This window comes from Antrostomus carolinensis, unplaced genomic scaffold (assembly GCF_000700745.2).
Source record: "Antrostomus carolinensis isolate BGI_N321 unplaced genomic scaffold, ASM70074v2 scaffold2146, whole genome shotgun sequence".
Lineage (NCBI taxonomy): Eukaryota > Metazoa > Chordata > Aves > Caprimulgiformes > Caprimulgidae > Antrostomus > Antrostomus carolinensis.
In genome coordinates, this window is record NW_010322281.1 from 12314 (window position 1) to 33592 (window position 21279).

A 21279-nucleotide genomic window follows, 5' to 3' on the forward strand; every position below is an offset into this window, starting at 1 on the left:
ATACCTAAATAGCATAACTTACATTTTATTTATAGTTTCCAGAATTATTCTACTCAACTCACTGCAGTGTCAGCTAATCATCTGATTGTCACGATCTGACAATCATATTTTATTAGTGACACACATTTAACCAAAGTTTTCTTTCTTGCTTGTTTATATAAACTCTCTAATTAATATATTAAATATGTTAGTATTTCTGCTTTGGACTTGTATAAATTAGGTTTGTATAATACTACATGACAGACAAACAAAACTTAAGGAAAGTAAACAAAAAAATCCCTGTGTATTATTACCTGTTTCAATTTCCCAAATATAAACTGAATCGTCGTCACATCCAACAATTAGTAGATTTTCAACAGGGTCAAATCTTATCTTCTTCACAGGAAACAGATGCTTTCTGGCATGTAAGAGACATGCTCTCTTCTGAAGGTGTAGAATTGCTACTGAGTGATCACTGCACACACAGCACACAATGCTGTGATCTTTTAACTGCAACACAGAAAGAACTTCAGTTTCATCACTGTAACCACAGTCATAACCACACCATTTTACAAGCATGGTAAAAGTTGTCTAGTGATTTCTTTCCCAGAACATACTCATTTTATAAAGCAATGTTTTATTGCAGCCTACATCTCCAACTTTTTTTTAACAGGCTAGCTGTACAACTGATCTACCGACAGGAAAACATACAAATCTCCTCTGTTTTTTCAATTAAAAAAAAAAACTCAAAACATTTATTTACAATACTTAGCCTATCAAAGCAGTGATTATACAGCCAAATAGACAGTAGCAGTTGTCCTAGAAGAGAACGTAGTAAAAAATTGTCTTAAACCAAACTACTGTTCACATGATATAAAATTATGTCAGGTCTTATGACACAAAAGCCAAGGGCAATATATTTTTAACAAAAAATTGGTTATGTTACAATTTAATTTCACACTGTATGGCTCCGATTCTGCAATACCTTCCCTTCCTGCAAGTAATCTTTGGTGACACATGAAGGAATTAACTTGATGGAAAAATTCAGCCCTGTAAAGACAACCAAAACACAACCCAAGCAGGCATTAAATCCTACCTAGTTTCCAGAAAAAGGGCTAAAGAAAGCCTTACAAACATTAGGAACTTATGCTATTGCAAAATATCTTTTGGACTACTTAATGTTGGCATGTAAGTGAACTCTGAGTCAACAATAAGTATTAAATATATCTTTACAGGCTTTTTAAGACAAAAAAGATTAAATCCCAGCCCCGTAGAATACAATAGAATTTGTTCAATAAAATGTCATAGTGTTCAGTAGAGTAAATAATCTAAATTTTTACTTCAAAATTCACTTAAAGAAAATCAGAAAAAAATACTCTAAATCTCAAACAAACATATACATGCAAAGGACCACAAGGATGCATCAGGAACCAAAATCAAGTATACACATTTAGACTAAAATACTATTGGTCCAAATCTTTTCTTACTATGTTTAAACCCCTAGGCCTTCCTGCTTACACTTTTTAACTTCAGAATTTAAGAGATAATCAGATTAACACATAGATTAACAATCATATTAAAAATTAAAAGCAACTTTCAAACAGAACAATTAAGTGTTGCAGTTTAAAAGCATTGCCAAGATAGTTTTTTCTCTCATATATACACACGCATATATGTTCATAGAGATACTTTTTTTTCTTTCGAGACATCATTTATTATGCTTTTACTTACTCTGTAGTTTTCTGGAGATCGTAACAGCTCTCTCACTGGACCAGATTGCAGACTAAATTGGTGTAAAATGCTTCCAGTAAATACATCCCAGCAGATCACAATAGAATCCTGGCTCCCTGATAACAGCCAGCTTGGATCAAATCTTACTGATTTATCATGTGGATAAAGTAAACAAGTGACTCTGCTACTGTGACCATTCAGAACCTTATAAGGTAGATTATCTGAAACAAAATAGTACATAAATTATTTCTGTTCTTTAAGAAGGAAAGTTCCATATTTTACAGTACATTTGCTAAAAGTCAGAAGATTCAAAAGACTAAATACAAAAATCTTTTAGATGGGATCAAAGAATTTTGGACATATCCCTAAAAGGGAGGACAAAGGTCTGCACTCTCAGCTTCACCTACTGAGATGTAACCTTTTTATTTCTTCAGTGGAATGATCTTTTAAAGGGAAAATTACAAAGATGACTACTGCCCATATCATGACATCCTGTATATCTCACTACCAGGTAACTCCATCTGCACACCCATTCTAGGACTCCTAACAGTGCAAAAGCATCTTAATAATACTAAGCTGTGATCTGATAAATCAGCTGCAGAGGAAAAAAGATTATCATAATCTTTCATTTTCCTTATTCAAGCCCTGACCATCTCCCCTATTTTTCAGAGAATTTTTACAGAGATCACTGGAGGGCATGTCAGAAGTATGCAGTCTTTTGTGCTTGACTGAGATGAATTTGGACAAAATTGTTAAAACTTACCTTTCAGCAAAGATATGTTTTCTAGAAGTCTTGCTCTTGCAGTTTTTAAACCCGGTGTTACAAAAATCTTCCCATTTTCACATCCACACACAAGCTTATCAAGACTGGGTATGTATACAGAGGAACACACAATTGTACTTTCTATTCCATCTTTAGACACACAAAGATGATCAATAATGCCTTCTGACATTGAATGGTGTTTATCAAAATTATCCTGAAGAGTCCATGTTGCTGTAATTGGGATCTCTAGAGGGTGGGGGGACAAAGAAAATAAAAATCCAAACAAATCAAAAAACACATTTTCATCTCTTCATCACTTCCCCTAACTTATCCTTTGTGCAGCCTAGCAATGGAAAATCAGCAGCTGCCACTCCAACCCTAGATTATGTCTCACTAGATCTGTTCTTTTATACCTCCTTAAAAACAACCGTAAGCAGGACCAACTAAGTAAGTTTTCATGACATTTGGCAGAGTAAAGTTTATGGGCAGTTGGTAAGGAAATAGAAACATTTATTTGTTCAGTTCCATAAATAATTTCTAGACACTCATCTTTGTTAGTCTCTTGCTCCTTCTAACTACAAGCAATCATCGCACAATGAATGAATGAGCATTAATTTCTAGCATGAAAACATTTTCACGAGAATTTAATTAAAAAGACAGTATCAAGAGCACAGAATTGGCAAACCTTTTGGCGAACCATCAAATGTTGACACAGGGACATCAGGAACATGCCACAAAGTGATCCTTCCTGAAGCTTCACCAGAAAAAAGAATATTATAGAAAGGCTCCTTTCTTTCATTCATGAAGCCCATGACAAAAGGAAAACTCTGTCAAAAATAACAGTAAATCAATGTTCTGATACAAAACAGCTGATAAAATAATGTAGTAATTAATTACAAATTCAAAGTTTTTTTTACACCAAAAGCTGTAGAAATAGAAAACAAATAATGGCTGAACCCTCAATCTGGCACTCAATCCTGCTCAGACCAGGTCTACTCTGCCTGGTGCAGGCTCCTCAAAGATCATCCCTGCTCTGTCAGTATCCTTGGCTGAGCCTGCATCCCAAATGGAAAAGTGGAATGGGAGAGGTCCCTAGGTTTACTGTCTCTAGAGTCTATCAATATTATCACCAGTGTATAAAAAAAAAATGCAGTATAAACACTATGATCAGGTTGGAAAAAGTCCAGTGAAACACTGATAATCTTCACATCAAAACAAATTCCTTAAGGCTTCAATCATGATAGCTTAAATTACTAAAAATAATGAAAAGTAAGAATTATGTTTTTACCTAGATAGGTAATAGTCTACAACACCATCATTCAGTCATCTGGAAAAATTAGATACTACAGAGATGCATAATATTGATAAACAGACTTACAGGCTTACTGGCATCTACCTCGTTTCATTTAGTCAACGCTAAAACTTATTGTGGTATATTTATCTCAAACGCTAAGTTTTTATTCTCCCATGAAGACTAGAAGTCTGTAGATTTTCTTTGCCTGTAGGTATAGCACCACGGATAATTCTGTATTACCACATCAGTAACACACAAAATACATTATAATCTACTGGTGACATGCCAAGAACATCCTGTTTAGCTGTTAGATAAGCTTCATTCTCAAGTATCAAACTATTAAAAACAGGTGAGGTGTCTAAGGGGAAGCTTCTAGTTGCTCAAAACTCTTGCAGAAGTCAAGAAAAATAAGAATCTCCAGGTATGTACACATTAGTCTGTTTGAGTTTATACCACACATGGTGTAAACTGAATGATGAGGTTTGTCTTGTGGAGCTGTCCTGGAGCACCAAATCAGGATTCTTTTTGCATGAAAGTTAGCTGGAAGATGTGTGCATGAGCACACAAAAAAAACCCCTCAAAAAAAAAAACCCCAAACAAAAACCACCCAAACAAAAGCACACCCTGTACTGTAGATTGTGTGGATAAAAGCTCATCAGCACAAACTGTTTTGTTCCACTCACCACCTTCACTTAGAAAGTATAGACACAGCTTGACTCTGTTTGCTCCTTCAAGACATTTTAATAACATCCTCATACGTTGTATATATTTTAATTACGACATTGAAGTTTGGAAGTAAATTCCACAATAAACAACTGTACTGTAATGTGGTTCAGTTTATAATCTAAGAATGGAGATCAAAACAGAACACGTGGACAGTTTTGTTGTCTCACAAATCTGCTATAAAGTTTTTTCAGGTAGCAAGATAAATATTAAAGCAGAAATATCAGAAAACAGTAGGGAACATTTTAAAAAACGCATATGTTTTGTGGGAGACATATATGAACTTCCTACCACCACTATAACCCTTTTATTTTCTAAGCCATGTGTTTTGGCTATTTCTTTTCCCTCACGATATCTGACCTTTTGGCATCCTTCAGCAGTTATCCTATCTGATTTTAAATCACAGTGTTTGAGGGGGAAAGCTGAATGGCTTGTGCTATTGCCCTTCAACTGAAAATTAAATCTGCCAGGCTTCACAAGAGTGTGCAACAAAAATGCTTTCTAAGAGCCTATAGTTGTCAACTGAAAACAAAAAAGAACGCTAGAAAACCTTACATAGGTACCTATTTGACAGTGTTTCTAGTCAGGTACAAATAGAAATATGTCTCCCTTTCATATCTTCAGAAACTGTTTAAAGACCTTCTTGAGTTCTCATGCAAATACACACCAAAAACTAATGCAACTACAAGCAGGAATTAAATCCACATCTTCCAACAATTACTATTTCATAAACAGTAGTAACAATAAGATTTAGCAACAAAACCAGAACCAAATCTATTTGTTTTGATTCAATTTTCCCAAATAAGAGCCCCTGCCACAGATTCCCCCCCCTCCCCCCGTACTTTCTAATTCTACTCTAATTTCTTTTTATAGGAGTTTTTCCTTACCTATTTCTTTGTGGTCATACAAAACACTAAAAAAGTGAGTTAAGATGCAGGTTTTCCAACATAGCCGAGTCCACTTGAGCTACATTGTCTAAGCAGTAACTTGTAAATTTGACATTGGTGTGACACGCTCTGCTAAACGTGAATTCTCAATCAGAAGTATAAAAGATCACCTACGTTTTTAGCTTCCTCTTTTCTTAACCATAGAGCCTTCTTCAAGCAGAGACCATGGTTCTGAATAGAGTCACATGTGTCTAATTTTATGCACTGTGGGTACTGTCAGGCTGCTCACAGTCCAAGAAAGTTAGGCATGTGATTCTGCCTCTGTAGGCTCAAGACAACAGTATTCTCAATAAAATGCCACAAATTCAAACCCCCTCAATTTAGGATGCATACACATGGGAAAACTTATTTATGTAGTTACACTGAACCATGCATACATTTCTTAATAAAATAAGAACTAAGCAACTTGTTTATGTTTTGCTTCTGGGTTGGCTCTTTTGTTGTTTGGGGTTTTTCTGGGTTTTCTGGGGGTTTGGGGGGGGGGGTTGTTGGTTTTGTTGTGGGTTTTTTTGTTGTTTTTTTTTACAGATTTGAAAGTAAAAGCTTCTAAGCTATTTTAGACCACGTTTAACTTAAAAAAAACAGCTATCCCCTTTTTGCCAAAATTAGAAACCTTTATGAATTTACCTTATTTTCCTTCACACCAGTAAAGCAGAGTAAATTAGGATAAACAGTTTCTTTCAGCACCTTCCCATCTGCAGGATATACGCTTTTAGAAAGTCCGCTGCACAATTTGAAAAAAAAAAAAAAATAAAGCTTTAGAATTTCGTATTTTTTAGAAATCAGAACAGTAACATACAAGATTCACAAGTTCAATTAAAAGTTACCGAATAAGTAATTAAAAGCGACTTTTTGAAATCACAGCACCAGCTGCCCAAGTTCTACATGGCTAATCTTATTCCTGTGTCCCCTGCTGTGTCAAACAAAGACTGAGAGCTGTCAAACTCAGGGTAAATCTTTGAGTGCCAAAGTGGTTTTGTTCCGGTTTTTGATCATTTGCAACATGCAGAGATTTTCCATAATAAACCTCCCAAAGTTCATCTTGTACCTGAACTTTTTGTGTGAATTTCCCATCTGAGCCCACCTGTTTAGCAGCTGGTAGATGTAACTGTGGCCATCTTCTGTCCAGATGATAAGTCTGTAAGCTGCTAGTACCTCTCCACCAGCAAAGCACTGACCACTTTTACTGAACTCAGTACAAAGCAAGGAGAAGTCACAATAATCATAGACCTAAGCTCAGAACAACAAAATATAAACAAACAGTATTGGCACATTAATTTTAATTCAAGCTAGCTTGGGGCAATGGATCCATAAGTAGAACAATAGCTTGATTCTTTGTGGTTTGACTACCTCTTTAAAGCTAAAGCAGTTTTCATACTATCAAACAACTGCAAAGTCAGAATCAAACCACATATCTCAAAGATAAAGAAACTGACAATAAAAATGACAATAAAAAAGCAGCATTAGAGTCTTCTGTTATATTAGGAAATTTTGGATTAGATTTACTTTGTTTTGCCTTGCATTCATTATTAATATTTACTATTAATTTCTTATAAAGAATTACATAATTATTTCAGCACATAAATATGGCAGTGAAGACTGTATTTTCATTACTGTACAAGTAGGTTAAGGAGCCACTCTAAACACACATGTGAATCTCTCCTATGCTACCTTTCTAATTGAAGAGTAATATCATATTATTTTATTTTAAAGCTATATATTAACGGAAACATAAAAGCTGAGAATCCAGCATGACTTATGTATCTATAAAACTACTTTAAGCAGTTAAATATAAGTATTCAAATGCATAATGGAGATATTACAAGAAACGTGCACCTATTGTAGAAAAACATTATATAAATTAATAAAAACCAATGCACGTTACACAGACTTTGAAAAGGCTATCCATTCTGCAAATAGAATTTCTTTAATTGTCTTTATAAATGCTTTTGTATACTCCTTTTTAAATAATCCAAGAGAAGTTTCAAGGATACTCTACAACTGCATTATTCAAAGTTGATTCAGGTGAATGTGAAATCTCTGCTGCAACACAGCACCACGCCCTGCCCCACTCCGACCCAGCAGCGGTGTTTGGATCAGGTACACATGTTGCACTAACAGCTCAGAATTATTTTAAGAGGAATAAGGTAACACTGGGAAAAAGAAATACGGAATTTTTTTTACAATAAAGTTCAGTTTAATTAAAATTTAAAATAAATTAATAACAGTTATAGTAACTACACAACGCATTTATTTTCTTACAGCTACAAGTGATACAGTCTGGAGTCTTTAGTTTTGCTGGTTTCTATTAGTGGAACCCAGGCTATTTGCCCTCATGGAACAAAGGCCCCTGGTTACTGAGGACTTGCCAACTGTGGTTACTTCTGTCATACTTAAACAGTTTTTGTGCATCTTTGTCTCCTTTTGAAATGCACTGTGGAGGGGACTATAAATGCATCCAGTGCTGTAAAACTAATAAAGTAATCCCCTTTTTACCTGGCTAATTTGATGTTAAACTTCTAAAGCAGAAAATCATTAATAAAAAAATTAAGATTTAATCTCAGTCAGGCAGTTAAACTAAGCAGAGAAGAGATACAGCACACTATTGTATCTGACAGCTAGTGAATACTACTTCTTTAAGCTGGAAAGAAAACCAAGTATCTGCATGTAAAAAAAAAATCACATTGGCTTTTCAGAATTATTAACAAAATTGAAAAGTATAATGGTCAATAACGTACCTGCCAGCACGTGGAGGACACAACTAGAAGGAGCCTTTCCGTGTAAGTACAAAACCGTACTGCTTGACAATTTATACAGTCCAGAGATTTTGATTCTTTCTCGCATACGCTTTCTCTCTCCTTTACAGTGCCAAGGAAAAAAGCCATAAGACTTATCCTAAATATCTGAGCTTTTACTTTTAGGATAGAAACAAGCCACTGAAAATAGTTTTGTTAACATACACTTTCAAAATGCAAAGCAACATAGAATTCTTAATTAAAAGTGAGATCAGAAGACAGCAGGGTTCACAAGTACCATGTAAACAGAAAACATTCAGCATGGGTCAGACCTTGATCTCACTTAAAGAAGTGATAATAAATATGGAGAAGGACTAAAGGCAGGCCATAGATAGCATCTGCTGTAATGAATACCTGCTCAGTATTCTTCAGTCAAAAAATAGCTACAACCACCTATAAACTGACAATATCAGATTCAGAACAGTTGATGAACATTCTGCTTTCCCCACTCATCCTTGTTACAACCAAGACAGCCTGAGACGTATGGTGTTGTCATATCTTGTTTGATCTTAACACCTCTAAAAAGTAATTAATTTTCTTAGCTCTGTATTGCTGAATGTATGGATTGTTTTAAAAAAATATATGTATTTTCACCTTTTTTGTGTGAATATCAGACTCATGCCATCATACTCAAAATTATTATATTGGAATTATTTTTATTAATTATTGATTAAATCACTGATAACTAGTGTTTTATGTTTTGAAAGACACCACCAGTATCAAATTCTCCCAAAGAAGGGGTATGCTGGTCATGGAATCACGGTATCAAACTGCAAACCATTCTCTCACTACACCTTGCAGCTCCAACTAAATGCAACAATATTTATTAAAATACTGCTCTTTAACATATGAAGTAGCTGGATTGTTACTAACTCTGCACTCCTCTCTTCATAACAGGCAGTCCCAGGCAGTAAAAGGGTGACACTATACCATGTATGCTTCTCTGATGTCTAGTGTCCTGTTACAGTCCCTAGAACAGAACATTGAAAGACAACCCTCCCTCCTCCCCAAAACATTGCAGATAAACCAAAAACATCACAAAAACATCGGTATGGTATGAAACTTGACAGACTCTCCTGAGGGGTCTGATTCTACCCATTAACAAGTAGTGCTACGGCATGCTCTGCCGTTTGTCGAGTAAGGCAGGAATGTATTATGGATGTTCAGAGAAGACTGTTGACATTTTGCCATTTCTGTTGATGATTCATAGTACTTGGCTGTAATACTGAAGTCCCTTTGTGAATCTAGCTCTCAGTTTAATTGAAACACAAAACATTGTATTCCAGTTCTAACACTTGCGCATGTCAAGTAACAGCTGCTGAGAATATTAACACAGAAAAGTTGCAGAGAATAAGCTAGTTTGAAGATGGAGAAAGAGCACTTGACACAGCAAGAGTCTTTTCCAAGTGAAGACAGCATTGTGGGAGGCAAACAAGAGGAAAACAAAGTCTAAAGGACCATTTTGAAAAAAGTAACAATGGCGAAGAAGGAGTACAAAGGCTGATTTTGAAGAGCTTTGAGTTTGAAAGAAGGAGTGAAGGGGTTCAAATAATCGAGTGACACTATCAGGACAGAATAAAAATGTTACAACTGCAGCACCGTGGAATACAGAAAGACATGACGCCTGGGCAAAAGACATTGCAGTGGTCAAGGCAAGAGCTGTCCAATGGTCCAATTAATTTTTAATAGCAATGTGAGGGCATGTTTGCAGAATTTTGTGACAAAATTAATTAATTTCATCTAATAAGTATCTAGAAGATTCTATTTTATTCATATTCTGCTTCAGTGTACCCTTTACTCTAGAATATTACTACATTTATGTTATTGTTCAAATCACTGTGTAACACTTCATACAAACTGACCTGTATGGTATTCAAAGACGAAGATAGGTCCCACACTTTAAGAACTCCAGTTACAGACACTGCAACCAATGAGTCTTCTGTGAAAAGTTAACAGTGAGATAGTCAACTTGAAAGCAAGTTCAAACAGTGCCTAACACCAAAAGAGAACCTTGGCATAGATATTAGTGTTCTGTACAGCATTAAAACAATGATTCTGCAGGTCACTGTTTAGATTAAATATTAATTTTACACAAAAATAACTAATTGGTATACAGAAATACAACACATGCAAGCAAACAGTGAATACTTATTTTGTCCAATCAGATATATATCAACAGAAAGCACAGAATAGTAGGTTTGTGCCCTTAATTCCCCTGATAGTACAAACTTAATTTGTACTTATAGCCAAGAAATGAGCTGCTTACAACCAGCATAGAGGTTTGCTTGTTTTTCCTCTTTAAGAAGCTTATTAAGTGAAACATGACCAACTTTAGGAGTATTAAAAATACCTTCTTAGGTGTCAGCAGTAAAATGTTAGCATATTGTACATAACGGCTCTGTAAAACATGATCAAATGTAGTAGGATTGTACTATCTATACAGCAATATTTTATCACTATTTAATTTGCTTACATAAATACATCTACAACATATACCTTGAATTCTTGCAGAGTGTACAATACACATACAATTTATCCAATCAGAAGATTGAGATGACGATAAAGTGTGAAGAACACCTAAAGTCTTCGCATCAATAATAAGAATATCTTGATATTCTCCACAACACAGAAGCCAGCCTTCACCTGTCATTCGGAACGAGCAATGGTAATACTGTACAAGTGGAAAGAAGAGAGTCAGCAGACAGAGCTAGACAAATGTGCATGTGTATTTTTCACATTCAGCATGTCATACTTTGACCTTTAATAAACTACTGCATATGTGAGATCACATACAATTTTGTTAGTGACACAAGCATTTCACATACATTTATAACAACTTAACATAGGTACACAGTTTAGTAAAAGGTGCTTCATACCAAAAGCAGTATCTGCCCTGCTTAAATATTAGGATTTTTGGAAGCAATCAAGGTGTTAATTTTCATTATAAACTGCTAAACAGTTCGGGACCTGTTTCTCTGAGAGGCCTCCTCTCTCTCTCCAAACATTTGGTAAAGCTCCAGCTACCAAGAGGTACATAAAGATGAAAAAAGTCAGGTGAAAATGCAGAATATTCATAATGAATGAATTTTCTGTTGTTTTCCAGAATGACTTTCTACCCCATGATATATTCTTCATTATGACACTAAATGCCCTATTATTAAGAACATTCATTCTTTCTCAACAATCATGTAAAGAAAAGAAAAAATAGCAAAGTACTAGCAAAGTACACATAGCAAAGTACTAAGGAACAGCGATGACAGCATAGAGTGACTATGAAGATTTATTTTTGCTAGGTGTTTTATATGTGCAAGGACATTTGCATTTTGTGTGATAACTATCAGTAATTGTACACATAATTGCTATAAATGCATAAGCAGCCACCTCAAATGGAACTTACAAGTAAATAGTATCCTTAAAGTAAAGGGAACAATCATGTAGTCAGAAGAAAATATCAGATAGACCCACAAAATTGTGCCTTCTTTACTACAAGTTCTCTGTACATTTATTTTTACTTAAATAATAATTTTTTGTCTATCGGTTAATTAATTGAAGCCTGAAAACAAAAGAAGCATAAATAACTGGGATTAGGATAAGTATTACCACAGATAATCAGAGGCAAATGCTTAGCAGTAAGAACAATTTGTAATTACTGTTACTCTTAAATTAGGCTTGAACTGGAAGATTTGTATACTCAGTCCTCTGAGAAAATACCACACTGGCTAAGATCCACAAATGGTTGAGAGTTGACCTTGGTGTTAAACTTCATTTCAAATGGCAAATATTCAGTTTGCACTGCTTGACATCTGCCATTTATAGCTGAATCATCTGTGCTGAACAAAAGGAACCTACTAGACCAGATAGGTTAGTAGTTTAATTAAGACCTACTAAAATATTAACTAAGAAGAAAGCAACAATTTTAAATGGTGATACTATCAAAATCGGTGTGCACTAAACCTCCCAGACAATAACATTCTGTAGGAAATCATACTCTCTCAGGTACTATTGCACCACAAGCAATCACTCACCATGGAACAACAACAACAAAACCTACAACAAAAAAACCTCACAATAAACTCCCCAATAAAATCCCCAAAAAACCCTCACCAAAAAAACCCCAAAGCAATTTACTATAAGTATCTAAAAGTTGCATTTTAAGAATAGTTTCCCTTCCTAGCACATCTGTTCTTTTTCCTAAGAAAATTTTCCTGTTTGATGTTCCTTTCTTTAGCCATGTTGCCCAAGTTATACAACAATCATTATCTACCCAAAGTTAGACTTCGCTAACTTCTCCTAATAGAGAAGTAACAATTTTCTAAAAGTATTTGCTTTACCTACTTGAAGGATAAGAATTAAGAGTCTGCCTCTGATCTCCTCAAAAATCTCCACAATGTAGATCTGTCTACTTTCTCTGCAGAACTCCTTCAAAACTTTAGCTATTAAAATCTAATTAAGCAATACCACAAAGCTGATCATACTGCAGCTCTATTACATTATAACTTAGGCATTGTATTGTCCGTGCATACATATGTAAAAAGAACATATGTTTTAAACGTATACAAAAAGAAAAGTTAGAGAGAATAACTTCTTAATAATCTATGCTTTTATATATATACACATACACACACATATACATTATTAAGAAGTTACTCTTCTATAATTTTTGTTTGGTAATTTAACCAAGCTTTTTCTCTTCTCTTTATCATTAACAACTATGTTTGAATTCATCACGTCAACGAGAAGTGTGTCATGAAAAACAGTGTTTCTTCTGGAAGCTTCAAAACTTGGCCATAGTTTGAGTCACATGAGGTCTCAGACTTCCATCATTTAGAGGCTTAGTTCCACCCTAGACTTCCTCACTGAAGAAAAACAGGATTTTAATTAACTGCGGTGCCCTGAGCTGCTCTTCTATTAACATATCCAGAAATAATCCATCTCTCTGAATCAAATCCATAGCTGCTGGGTTCCTCAGTCATATACACATATGTATTTCAAACACACCTGCACGCTCCACCATCTAGATACTTTGGACAGAGTTCAAAGCAGACACTTGAAATTATCTGAAGTAATATTTAAAGCAATTTGGCCTCTGAAAATAAGTGATCTGTCCTGAGTTCTGCAATGAATAAAAGTATATTTTTTGGAAGTGGGGCAGAGCAGCCTTCTGGAGGTCAGCAGTTAGGCATCAAAAACCTTTCAAATGTTTAAAAATAAGATCTTCAGCAGACGGTCACACAATGTTTGGCTAGATTGCTTGTACTTCTAAAATATGTCATCAAGAAGCCAACATTAAACTTGATGTTTCCGTGCAATTTTAACACAGGACAAGACTAAAGATGAAGACAGTTTCACTTTGCCACCCAGTGCCTATTAGAGTGACTTAATTGATACTGCATTCCAGACATTTGTGGTTTAAAAATAACCAGTTTGATTTGATTAAGGAGTTCAGAGGAAGATAAGTCTCTCTTCTGTTCTTAGAAGGAAGCAAAAAAAAAAAAAAAAAAAAGAACAGATATAAAACTACTCATATTTCAACAGGTTGGTTTTTTTTCCTCCTATTAAGTATGTTATGAGCTATGCATCTAAAATTTTACGTTTCTGAAAAATATTATGTTAATAAAGCAAAATTCCTCTTGTAACGAACAGATATTCCATGAAAAGTTGCTATACTTACCTGGATTGCTGTATGCCTATAAGGAAGCTTTGCGTTCTCAATGCACTGTCCAGTAGTGACATTCCAAACACACATCTCCCTGCCAAAGATAACTTTATATTATTCTCTGTTATTTCCACTCAATTGGCTGGAATAATTTTGTGCCACCAAGTTTTTCTCTAGTGCTGGACTTAAGTGCAATCTGGTCATTTATGTGGCTTTTTGTTACAGATTACTGGGTAAGAAAACATTGTGGTCATTAGCGGGGGATGACATACAGTATCTGTTGCTTTTTGTTTTGGTAATTACACCCTGCTGCCTTGTAGCAAACCTGACTTTAAGGCCAACTCTGGTCTACAAATTGTAGGTATACTGCCATTACAGCTCGTCAACGTGTCAGTGTAACTATCTGTCGTTGGAACTACATCCTCCTGAAAATTATTAATTTTGTTGAACTTAAAGCACACATTTTGAAAAGCGTAATACATCTGCCACATCAGACTCCAGTTCTTGAGGAACTGCCACTTCTGTTAAGAAGAAACAGTGCCACCATGAGGCTCTTCCTGGAATCTGTTATTGATACAACACTTGCCTCTTGGCAACCTCTATATATAGGTCTGTGCAATACGCTGGCTACACTTAATTACAGTTAAGGTTAACGTTTGAGGAAGATGCGTTAGCCAGTCTTCCTCATCTATACATTATTCAACATGCTATAAGACTAGAGTACAACAGAAACACAATCAAATTAAATGTTGTAAATGAGGTTATAGAAGGTATGCTGTCATAGTTCAGCAACTAAATGTTAAATTTAGATGCTTTTAGATTTCATTTAAATATAAAGCATTATTTCCACACTTGAAACAATTATTTTATGATTTCTGAAATTACATTCTAAAATATTTTCTGCATGAGGACTTAATGTACACAATGGGGGAAAAAATATTTTATTATAACAGAAATACTACTTAGTGTATACTAGAAATACTACATTTTAATTTACACACTTTCACATTTTATGGTAATCTAAAAATATTACTTAATTTATATTTTTCACCTGAGCAAGACCAGGGAAATCTATACATCTGTAGTGCAGATTCAGAGTCGGTAGACCAAAAGTCATAACTTAAACAGACTGCTTATGCTGTTTGTTAAACACTTCAAGGTAGTGAATTTCTCCCTGCTTTTATCAGAATGACAATTACAGTAACATAGCTAGAGCAGTAAAGTTGATACATACATGCAAACATGCACAAATGAGACCAGAATATAACTTCAGTTTCTTTATGTTGCACTAAATTTTACTGTGTGTGTTAACAAGGAGCAAGTAATACCACATGTTAATAAACCTGTCCTACAGCATATGCTATATACATTCACAAGACATCAGTGAGAACTTCTGAATCATTACGGATTAATTTATAGACTTCCATATAAAAAGTACAAAACAATGTTCAATATACTCATCCTTCTGGTATAAGGCAGTTATACAAATGCTTAAGAGATTCTGAAGTGGAATGGGGGGGAGAGTATCATCTTCCATAAAATTCCCTCCACTCTCAATACAAGGAGATGGAAGCTTGGAAATGGCAGAAGTGAATGATTCACAAGCTAGAAATGCAGTTCAACAAACCCTGCATCTCCTGAAGATGAGGCTTCCTATTTGTAGTTATCTCAACTTCACGTTCAGCCTTTCAGGGATCAGTCATGGATGCTTTTCCCTTATGTAACACAGATAAGGAATCAGCAATAATTTGGTAAAAGTGAACATTTAAAGGGGCCAAAAGACCATTCAGTCCTACCTATACACATTCCAAGCAAGCCTGATGGTCCCTTCGGAGGCAGAACATTTAGGATGTGAACATCTCTCTGTATATCTAAAGCAAAAAACTCATTTGTTTCTTAACACTTCACCCCAGCTTTTTGGAAATACAATATCTTTTCTCCCAGTATGATCTGGAAAGAGTACTGCACTAACAGAACTTCATAATTAAGACAAAAACCAGTTTAACTTTTGAACCTTTGAGTAGAATTGTAGGAGGCCAATATAAAACTAGTTCTGTACACTTCTCACCCTCCTTTCTGCACATAACAACCAGATCTGTTTACCACTATCTGTCCAGTGGGGCAGTCTAACCTTTGAAGATTAAGAAGCCTGAACCACTTTGTTGAAGTTATCCCTTTCTTGTATACTCATTATTGAGAGAATCAGACAGAGATCCTAGCAGCTGGAAAGGATAAACAAGCTCCTCAGTGAGAAAGTAGTAGCCTTAAGGTGCTGGAAGACATAGCTTGAAGAAAGCCAGTTGACAGGAACTCTTCGTGGGAAGAGGTTTTAACAGAGCTGTCGTGTTAATTGGAAAAGATGAACCCAAAATGAGAGGAGAATATCATTAAGCAGCAAGATAAAATTGCTAAAGGAAGGGCTAGCTTCTTACTTCCTTGAAGGCTTAACTACTTTCAACAGCTGAAATCCTGAATACATGGGCTTCAGACCCTAGCTGAAAAGATTATCATATCTTCAGAGAGCAAAAAAAAAAAATCATTGAATGCTAACCTAGTAGAACTGCAGAAATCAGTTTGACTCCAGTGATGGGTGAAGTCACAACAAACACATAGGAGAAAAGCTGCAAGATAGGAGCCTCTAAAAGGATGGGCTCCAAAATATCAAGTCAGATTTAAATAAAGACAAGTAACACATAGGCCTTTTATCCAAGGGCAGCCTTTTCTGTGCTTTCATATGTACTCACTGAGCAAGCATAACATGGATCAGAGTACATTAGCCTCTTGTACCGTTTCAATTCTCAAGACTGAGCTCAGGAAGGAACATTAAAAAGCACCATGACACTGAAATGCTTCTGAACCTGCTGATTCCCTCCAACAGCCCATTATTCTCCCTTTGAACAGGGCCTAGCTGACCCTCTGAACAATTCATTCTCCTGACTACTAACTAGATATTTGAATCTGCCAAACCTTTCCGTTGTCCAAGAGATGAGCTCTTAGTTAGACTGTTGTATATAAGCGATAGTCATTATGGATATTTGAATCTGCCAAACCTTTCTGTTGTCCAAGAGATGAGCTCTTAGACTGTTGTATATAAGCGATAGTCATTATCCTAAGTAGCTGCTGTCCTCTTCATATCATGGAAGGAGTGGATTAAAAACCCTCTGCCAAATGTAGGATCTGACCTGACATACATTTTGTTATTTAAGAAACAAATAATTGAATATTCAGTTACCTACCCATTTTCAGTAGCACTTACTACGAACGGCTGTTTCTCAAACTCTCTTGCTTTTGCCAAACAAGTTACAGAAGCAGTATGGCCAAAGAGAATTTCTTTAGATGAAATCTAGGAGAATAATACAATGGTTTAACTTAAACATAATATTTTCTGTATAAACTAAGGAAATCTAAAAGCTAGAGAACACTACTTATAGATTTTATTAATAAGTAAATGTCAATCTGCTTTATAGTCTTATGTTCTTCAGTCATGTTTCTGGAATGTAGAAAGATGTGGACAGATTATGCAGTTTGCAAAAGTACAGTCTTTGTATTCACTGTAGTCTGAAAATTGCACCTGCTGAAGAATTTATGGAGCATCAAACGCTATAAAACAGGCAATGGGCAGAATATCTCTGGCCTTCACCCTACACAGCATGCAGCAAAAGTGGCAGAGTGAAGTAGGGAAGTGATACAGCAAAGCTCTTAAGCATGTGTTTCATACAACATGTTTAAGAAATCCCTTTGATTTCTTCAAAAGAAAACGAAAACAAATCACTTCACCGCATGCAAAGATCTTAATGAAAAAAGGTAGCCCCATAATAGTGCAAACATAATTTCAAGCTATATTTGAGCACAAATGGGGCAGCCAAATACAAAAAAGATCAAAACCATGGTTCTAGGAACACGGAATAAAATGAAAAAGGAACTGCTTTGACTCTGTTCCATTCTCAGAAAAGTAAATAGGAAATAGTCAAAGCAATAGCAATATTATACCAGGAGGGTTGCAGCTTAATTACACCAAAAATATATTTCATCTGACTTCTTCCATCTTTCTACAAATTTTTCCATTGCTAACCTGGTACAGAGCTCTGGTTTTATAAATAGTTGTTTTGTTGTTTTTTGTGGTTTTTTTTCCCTTAAATGACAGGGCATGCTTAGCAATTGATTTAAAGGAAAAAAGTAAAAAAAAGACTTTACAAGATAGGAATAATGATAATTTTGTATGCTTACTTGTGGCCATTACTCACAGCACACAATCTCAAATTATAATCCACAGGTTATGATAATCTATGAAAAATTTTCCAAAGTCTGTACATAACTGGTTGCTCACATAGGCATTTCAACACTTTTTGCTTCATGAGCTTCCTATAACAAATATCGCACTATCTTTAAAACTTTATCTAAGTAAGTGCAAGTCTGGATAATCCATTGTTAATAATAAAAGATAAAACTCCAATTTGTCTATTTGGCAGACTGTAGCACACCAGACACAAACCTTTAATTCTGATGAAAGATCCCAGAGACATATTTGTCCTTCTTGACTTCCTGTAACTATAGTCTGCTGGTCATCTGTAACCATAATAGCAGTGATGCTGTGAGAGGGAGCTTTTTTCCCCCACACTGCCACAGCCTGTACTGATACCTTCATAGTCAGCACCTGAAAACAGAAATAAGGCACGATGACTCTAAGTAATATGAAATGTAAGAAAAAAAACAACTTTTAAAAAGGCAATTTAATCAACATCTGAAAAGAACTACAAAATACTGCTGGAAAAAGGTGATGAGCCATTGAAACATCTTCTACCTGTTGCCAACATCACACTAACACTTCCACTATTAGCTATCCGTTAATAGCTTAAATATGCGGCAGGGCAGTGATGTGTCACTATTTTAAATCCATGCAGCATCAAACAGGACCACAGTTACCAGAAACCAGTACTACCACAATACTGAAAGAGCAGCAGCAGGAGTCATGTGGATTAGTTCCAATGGACCCAGGTCACCACCTTCTTCCTAATTTTGGTTGGTGAAGCTTCCCCTACTCCCTCCAGCCAGCAGTGCTGCTCACTCACAGGAGCTAACTGGTGGAGCATGGAGATGGCACGGCAGCCAGGTGTCAATAAAGAGGCTGTGGTTTTAGGATAAGGCAAGAGAAAGAGATACTAGGGCTTGAGGCAGAGAACAGGCGGTGGGGTCAGGGATGAAGAGAAAAATGAGGCCCAGGACAGCAAAGCACTGTACCCTCAACCAGTCAGCGGCATCTGCTAGAGATAAGACCCAAAAGAAAGTCAGAGGCAGAGTTGCAAGCTGGGAAACAGGGAGAATGAGCAGACTTTTTCTGCTGCTCAACTACTGAGTCCCTTGTTCCAAAAAATCTATCATATAATAGATTTTAGTCACTACTGCAAAAAAAATTTATTGAATGGAATTGTCCAAAATGACTACTGAATACTACTGTATTATGCTTACTCGTGAACACTGAAGTTCTTCTCTCTTCTGGTTTACCCCCTGAAATGAAAGCCAAACTCTAACGATACATTTTTAGGTATTGGCTAAGTAAAGAAAATTCCCCATTTTCACAGGGTTTACAAAACAGCGTTTGCCAAGTTAACAGTTTGATAAGCCACATCCTGAGTCTTTAAAATGCATTTTCTTGCCTATCATGTAGTCATATATATCTGTGTCACGGGAGTGTTCCAATTAGTGTAAAACACCGCAAGGCAGCAGAATTCAGGTTTGTACTATATTGAATATGAAGTAATAAATTACATTTTCTTGTAAAAGAAGCACAGAATCAAGATCAATATTCTTAGCAGAAGGTCTGCTGCTGAGCAAGTGATAAGTAGCAGAACTCAGAAAGACAATCAACAGAAGTTAAAAATGAAATAAATTGATAAGAATTTGCCAGTATATAGATTATTTATTTGCACATACTTGTTCTGGATCTCCCCGAGCGTCATGAATTAATAAACAGCTACTGCTATGGACAAAACATTGGTTACAGACATGAACTAATTTAGACTAAAATTTAGAACATTTTGGTACTTTTTCCTTTGTATTAGTGAAGTGTAAGAGAAATGGAAAATAGAAGGTATACGAACATCCACGTTAATATAAGTCCTTAGCTTTTTTTCTCTTGCTTCTTAGCTAACTTTTCTTTTGGATTAAGACATTTTGAGGCACAATGTAAGTATTTTGCATGAAAGCTTTGCTTCTAAGAATACCATGACTTCCCTAGAAATTCTGCATACTCAGAGGCACACAGCCACATTTTGTCTGACAATATTTAGCTTTATCAAAGCTATTTAGTGATGCTGATGGCACCTAAACTTTTTTTTAATAAAAGCAACAGATATTTATCAGACTGTTCCTTTAAAAGAGGTAAAAACTGTTTCCACAAAGTCAAATATTGCCCAAGGCATATCTGAGCTGCTGGTAGCTTATCAGCACACGTCAAATTCCTCCAACTCTGCCCACTCAAGCATGTCCGATTCACAGTATTAACCCGTAATTCAACTTTAAATCGAGTTCCTTAGTCCTACTCCCCATTTCTCCCTGCTTACAAGCTAATTAACTTCTTTGGTTGTCCTGTCCTTAACAATCACACTGTCAAAAAAACTCCCTTATGACTGTAGAAAAAAAAAAAAAAAAAAAGAATTTTCCTGTTCTTAGTTAAAACCATTCCAGTTCATCCCACACTAACTTGTCACATCTCTACCATCCTGTCTCTATTTCTCTGAACACTTTTGACACTGAAACCACACCACAAACCTCTGACAACTTGGAAAATTATCCCAACTTACACAGCTTCAAGGACTTTGGCCTTTTACACCACCTTTCATTCTACTGAAGCCATGAGGTATTTAAAAGTCTAGTCAAAAGCATTTAACTGTTTGTATTGGATTAAAAATACACATATTTGTGGAAAAAAGCCAAACAAAAAAAACTCCAACAACAGGACAGATGGGCCAAAATGATTAAAAATAATTATTGACAATTTTATAAGAGCAGTATATGTCTTCTCAGTCTAGCAAAATTCTGTTTGCCCAGGCTTCAATATTCTTGATGGTAAAGTAAGATAATACAAGTTCCCTACTCACACCCCACACATCTTTTAGATTTATCATTGTAGTAAAGTGGCAGGAATCAAATTTTAGGCAGTCTGGTAGGTTTTCATGACAGATTCTCAACGTTTGCACATTCCTAGCCTACCTCATTCTCCTATTCCTCTCTATTCTTTGACTTTTATCTAACATTCTCTCTTACTGTCTATACAAGGAAATAAAAGTTTTATCACTATTTTCTGCACTGTTAGTAAAAAGCTAATTGCAGTCGACCAATCCATTCTGTATTGCTTTCACAACTTTTTCAATTTACTTTATGATATAAATGTT

At 35.5% G+C, this 21279-nt stretch overlaps 1 protein-coding gene across 1 annotated transcript; it reads right to left on the reverse strand.

Moving 5' to 3' along the window:
• Positions 1-293: 293 nt before the first annotated feature.
• On the reverse strand, positions 294-18533 carry WDR72 (WD repeat domain 72; the record flags this gene model as incomplete). The annotated part of the gene is made up of 12 exons (XM_010170165.1): positions 18381-18533; positions 17125-17231; positions 13904-13982; positions 10729-10903; positions 10095-10171; positions 8176-8295; positions 6486-6667; positions 6065-6161; positions 3159-3300; positions 2474-2719; positions 1711-1931; positions 294-489 (listed from the first exon to the last, which is right to left on the reverse strand). Coding segments are annotated over exons 1-12 (1795 nt in total), but the record flags the coding sequence as incomplete, so codon positions are not given.
• Between the last annotated feature and the right edge of the window lie 2746 nt (positions 18534-21279).